This window comes from Ipomoea triloba, chromosome 15 (genome assembly GCF_003576645.1).
Source record: "Ipomoea triloba cultivar NCNSP0323 chromosome 15, ASM357664v1".
Lineage (NCBI taxonomy): Eukaryota > Viridiplantae > Streptophyta > Magnoliopsida > Solanales > Convolvulaceae > Ipomoea > Ipomoea triloba.
The window spans coordinates 4208105-4214595 of NC_044930.1; the positions used below are offsets into that span (position 1 = coordinate 4208105).

General features: G+C 36.6%; 1 protein-coding gene across 1 annotated transcript; it reads left to right on the top strand.

Annotated features, from left to right (window-relative positions):
- Positions 1-877: 877 nt before the first annotated feature.
- LOC116007301 (probable serine/threonine-protein kinase WNK5) lies at positions 878-6186 on the top strand. Its single transcript, XM_031247943.1, has 7 exons — positions 878-1685; positions 2960-3225; positions 3315-3535; positions 3993-4150; positions 4223-4535; positions 5017-5358; positions 5506-6186. The coding sequence occupies exons 1-7, from the start codon at positions 1596-1598 to the stop codon at positions 5892-5894; spliced, it is 1779 nt and encodes a 592-aa protein (XP_031103803.1). The 5' UTR covers positions 878-1595; the 3' UTR covers positions 5895-6186.
- Positions 6187-6491: the final 305 nt, after the last annotated feature.

A 6491-nucleotide genomic window follows, 5' to 3' on the forward strand; every position in this document is an offset into this window, starting at 1 on the left:
TATATGAATCTCACTCTATATATATATATATATATATATATATATATATATATATATATATATATATATATATATATATAATTCGTAGAATAAAATAGTTTCATTATTGCGATTAAAAAAAGGAGTTGGAACATCATAAGCTCTCCTCATTTTATTGTTCTTTAACTACTCAATATGAAAAGGATTGATGATAAATTTCTAACCCTTATAGCGACCCTATACTATAATTATTTGATCAACTAATTCTAAAAGTTGAAGCTATTTTAGCCCCCTGTTGTTGTTACCGAATTTATGATATCTTTTTTTATTTATATTATTTTATTTGTTTTAATAATATAACAGAAGAAAAGACAAAAGTTATCAACTATCCAAAAAATTAGCTAAAATTTGACATTTAAAATGATCATTGTGTGGAATAATTTTTAATGGGTTCACTTCGAATTTGATTTGAGTCAAAGTGATTTGGATTCTCCTAGTTGAGATGATAAACTTAATAGAGTTTTATTACATGTACTCGCTCACTACTTTTATTCTATGTGACAATTGATTATTAGTTATCTTCATCTTGTGGGTTCCATAGAAAATGTCTACATCAAAATTTTAGATAATAAAATTTCAATATAATCTAATTATTGTTATGTTTTTTTCTAACATATTATATTAGTATTGGTATTGTATGAAATTAGATTAATATAAGGAAGTCGGGTCACTATCCCTAAGTCAGCTAGTTTACTATTTAACATATGGCCAACCGGAACCCGGGACGGCCATATATGAATGAATGATGCATTGCATTGAACAATAACAACATCTCCCTTAGCTTTCATTATTAACCTCGATCTTCCTCTCACCAAAAGTCCCATCCTACCCAAAAGCCAAAAAACCTCTGATCCCAAAAAGCCAACAGTTTTCTTCATTTCCATCAATCTCTCTCTCTCTCTCTCTCCTTCTATTCTCCCCTTTTGTCAAGAACCTTCTTGGACTTATCTGCGATATTCAACCACAAACAATGGTGCAGGTGCTCCCAAGACGTAGCTGTAGATTCTTCAAGTTCAGAAATACCAATAATTCCTCTCAAATCCCCCACTTTTAGTGGCTCAGATCCACTTCATTCATCTCTATCTGCAAATCACAACTCATAAAGAATCTTCAATTCAGATTTTATTGCTTCAATTAATCTCTTTCAATTCTGCTCCACTCCTTGCTTCTATAGATACCCTGCACACACATATATATACACACACAGACACGCACAACGTTGTTGAACTCAGATGAATCCTTCTGGTCCAGTCTACGACGAGTTTTCGCGTGGAGTTATAGGGATGTGTTGGATCATGCTCAGGATCGATTACTCCAGGCTCTTCTGGCTCTTGTTTGGTGTTTTTTCATACGAGAATCACGAGGGAAAACCTCGGATTTTTTAGCACCCTCTTAGCTTCCCTCTCTCATAATATTAGCAGCTTTCAACCACCTTAAGAAAACTAGGAAATTAAAAACATACATCTATATAGTACAATATAATAAGCAAGCTTTTTGAGGAATTAAGGTTTATATATATACACACACTTTGATAGTGTTGTGTGTGTTTGATCACCATGCACAAAACCGGCCGTCTAAATGATATCCTCGGCGGCGGAGCCAAGTTGGAATATGTGGAGATGGATCCATCGGAACGCTATGGACGTGTAAGTTTTTGCTCTATTATTACTATCATGATTTTTTTATAAAAAAAATCATTAATAATTTATATGTTTTCTAGTCTACGTTGAAATTTGTCATGGATTATATTAGTAGCATTGATGTGTTTAAGAATTTAATGCCTTTTCATGTGAGGAGGAGCCAAAATTGCCTTTTAGGAGATGGGTCAAAACTATAAAGAATATATATATATATATATATATATATATATTCAATTCACCATAAAGTTGATGATCAAATTTGTGACTTCATATTCGAAAGAATCGTATTAGACAACACTCCTAAAAAAATCACTTTCTTTATTTTTGAGATTCCCTAATTTAGCATAAGCTATAACATTTAAATTTGTAGGTATTTATTAATCTGCAGCTGGTATTTTGCTATTTTCTTGTAGTGTGAGAAACACTTTCATATTCAAAAGGCCTATGTTAATTATATTATTTAGTGGTTTATAAATTTAATTTTAAGCCGACCTTTTTAAGTTTAAAGTTGTTGATCGGGAACTTATGGCCACCTCTATCCGTCTTTTCTAGTGCATGTCAACGTTCTAGATACTAGATAATACTATTAATATTAAAGTTATAAAACAATATAGTTTGATCTAAAGATTTTGGAGTATTTTAAGATAATATGCCCTTAGGCTGAGCACACCAAATCTATATTTTAACACGTGTGGATAGGGGGACCAATTTGCTGCGTTGACTTAAATTAGGAGGCATATATGGTACAAGTATTGGCACCAGGACACCATATATGCTTGTATTTTGTTGGGTTTGTTGAACTCCAAGAGTTGACTTTTTAAAAATGAATTTGCTAAATTGATAAATATTTGAAGAAATTGTAATAATAATTAAAAACAAGTTTTCCTGGATGGCACTACAACTTGTCGACTTATTATGGCCTTAGCTGTTCCTTGCATTATTCACAGTTTTTGTCACACATTGTAGTATTGGCCCCACACCTCAATAATACAAAAAAGATAAGAGTAGTTAATTAATTGGGCTGTCTGGTTTTGAATTTAGATTCTTCAATGTAATTTGTGACCCAAAAACTAACCATTGTTATAATTTGTATGCTACTTGGACAATCTATTCAAGTTGATCAGACTAATTTGATAATTTTACTTACTTGGACAATCTATTCAAGTTGATCAGACTAATTTGATAATTTGACTTTTATTGGAGCTGAAGGAACTATTGATTTTATTAGTTTGAGTGGTTAACTATGGACAACCTAATTAACGTTGTTATGGTTAATGCAGTTCAGGGACATCCTGGGTAAAGGAGCAATAAAGACAGTTTACAGAGCGTTTGATGAAGTCCTAGGAATGGAGGTTGCCTGGAACCAGATCAAGCTGAACAATGTTTTCCGGTCGCCGGAAGAGCTGCAGAGGCTATACTCCGAAGTCCTCCTCCTCAAGGATCTTGATCACACCTCCATAATGCGATTCCATGCATCCTGGATCGACACCGATCGCCGGACGTTCAACTTCATCACCGAGATGTTCACTTCCGGCACGCTCAGAGAGTAATATATAATATAATTCATTCATGGATCTTCCATTTCGGAGACAATAAGGTTATTTATAATTGTGGGTTGGGTTGTCTTTGAAACAGGTACAGGCAGAGGTACACGACAGTGAACATTCGAGCAATCAAAAACTGGGTGCGCCAAATCCTTGAAGGTCTTGCGTATTTGCACAGCCATGATCCCCCTGTTATCCACCGCGATCTCAAGTGTGATAACATCTTTGTAAATGGGCATCTTGCCCAAGTCAAGATTGGTGATTTGGGCTTAGCAGCCATGCTCCGTGGATCCCATGCCCATAGTGTAATAGGTAAATTAAAAGTCTAATTTGACAGTTACTGTTGAAAGGACAGGGTGCAGTCTGGTTTGAGTGAGGAGAAAAACTAGTAGATACTATTGGAGAGGTGCATTTTGTAAATTAAAACTTGCTACCCTAATCAACAAAGTAGAGGACTACTTTATGACCCTAGCTGGCGAAGGATCAGTTAAACCAGTTTAAGTTGCCTATAGCTGACCAATTTAATTTAAATAAAAAAAACTAATAGGTACCTGGCTGACAAAAGATGTACTCAAATTAAGAAAGCAAATAGACACCCTAACTAATTGTTAAACCAATCTAGATTGTCCATATCTAATTTAAATCAAAAAGTCTAATAGGTCGCTCTCATTAGGAGTTGAATTTGTAACTTTATGATTACTAAGCTAACAACTTGATTAACTTGGCTTATGTTGACTTATAAACAATGTTAATGATTTTGTTTTGGTAGGTACACCTGAATTCATGGCACCGGAGTTGTACGAGGAGGAGTACGATGAGCTGGTTGACATATACTCCTTTGGCATGTGTGTATTGGAGATGCTCACTTCTGAATATCCATACAGCGAGTGCACCAATCCTGCTCAAATATACAAGAAAGTCACATCTGTAAGCAAGCTACCTTCATCCTTAAAAAATTCTGGTAAATTAACGTTAACATATACACATTATTTGTCACAGGGAAAGCTCCCTGCTGCATTTTATCGGATTGACAATGCCGAGGCTCAAAGATTCGTGGGAAGATGCTTGGAGCCTGCTTCCAAACGCCCATCTGCTCACGACTTGCTGATGGATCCATTTCTTGCTGCTGATGATGATCAAGAACATGAATCTGCGAAACTCCCATCCCAGAAATTGATTCCCAATGGAAAATTGCTTGAAGTTGAACCATGTTTTGTTGACCAAGCTAAAAGCTCAGATATGACCATCACTGGCACATTGAATCCTGAAGATGATACCATCTTCCTCAGAGTACAAATCTCTGATAAGGATGGTACTTTTCCACCTTTCTTTAGTTTTTTGAGTGACCAGATAAACCTGCAACTATTAGTCCAGGGGTAATTAATTTCGATAATGACCTAGCCAGAAACCCACAATTACCTTTCTTTATTTTTTGAGTGACGAGAGAAATCTGCCACTATTAGTCCAGGGGGTAAATTTCGCCTTGTAACTCCAGCCAGAAACCCACAATTGCCCACACTGGGAAAACTTCGCCTTGTGATCTTAGCTGGAACCCCCCAAGCTATCCGAGGGGTGATTACCTAGTGACCCTACCCGGTAAAGAATCACAAGGAGATCGATCAGATAAAGCATGACTTCTATTGAGAATCGAACTTGATTATAACCTTGTAGTTACCAAGTCAACAAACCTGAATGTTAGCAAATAAGTCACAGAGTCAAATAATTACACAAACAATCAATAATCTCAATAATCCGAGGTAGCATTGATGTTTATGATTTGGTTGGCATTGCAGGGAAAGCTAGGAACATATTTTTCCCATTTGACATCAGCAGTGACACTGCATTGGAGGTGGCCACGGAAATGGTGAAGGAATTGGAGATAACAGATTGGATGCCTCTGGATATTGCAGAGATGATTGATGAGGAGATTTCTGCATTAGTCCCAACCTGGACATCAACTCAATATCAGAAACAGCATAGCTTCAACTACATTGATGATGATGACGAAGACGATGACGACGACAACGTAGGAATTAGCACTACTCGCCACCCCTTTTATTCCCTCTCCTCGCAGTCTTCTTCCCAGGCCTCTCTCCCAGACCTCCTTGAAAAAATAAACCATGATTGGCTTCAAAGTACGTTCATTTTTCATTTAAATTCGGATATCTTTAGTTCTATGTTAGTTGAATAACATGTTCTGTTTTGTGTTCTGTCTTAATTAAAAGTGAATCTAAGATTCTGTTGTTTGCTCTGATACCAAATTTGACTTGTCATTGGGACAGATGATGATACGAGTTCGCGAAGCTCAATGAACTCGCACGACTGCTCTAACATGTGTTGGGCTACTGAAAGCGATGGTGATTTGAGCGCCAAGGGGGGTAGGGAATCTTTGTTGATTCAAAAGACAAACACGGGTACGAGGTTGTGCCCAGAAACAAGCAGCAGGAGCAATAATAAGAAGGGTTGTTGTGGGTCGAATCATCAGCGGCCGAAGATGACTAGAGTTCGGTCGCTGGTGGATCTTCGTAGCCAACTGTTGCACCGGACACTGGTAGAGGAGGTAAATAAACGGCGGCTGTTCAAGACGGTTGGGGCCGTCGAAAACATTGGGTACCATGAACCGGTTGAATCCCGCAAGGGGAATGGCTCATTTCAACCGTTTGGATGGTGAAGTTCTTTGTCACTTAGTGAAAAATCTTTAAGTTCAGTGACATATTTAACTCTTCATAAGAGATTTCGGGTTCAAATCTTCTTCACCGCATCATAGCAAGTGAGTAAGTCCCTAGCAGCCTTACAAAATGGTCAGGGTGAAATATTTTCCTCACCGTGTAGCTTCAAAATAATGCAGACTCTATAGTCTTCTTATGTACATTACAGGATTTGTACCAAAAACATGTACAATAATGCAGAATGTTGTGCCTTGTGATATATAATGAATATGCTTGATTATATTATAACATGTACAATTCACTTGTCAGCTGCTCTATTATATTCTACCTTCAAAGAATGTGTTCAACCTTACCTTCCCAAAAAAAATTATCCTAAGCAAAAGGAAAAATTCATCTTGGATAGATAGCTCAATGAGAAATGTTTGGGTTGAGCCCAAACCGCAGCTAAGCCCCAATCCACAATATTAATTACTCTTGAAGGGAGAAAATATTAGAATTTTAATCATTTTTTTGGCAAATTAGAATTTTAATCATTAGTGTTCAGAGTACGTGCAATACTCATGAGAGAGTGTTTTGCACAATCAACATCTTACCCAATA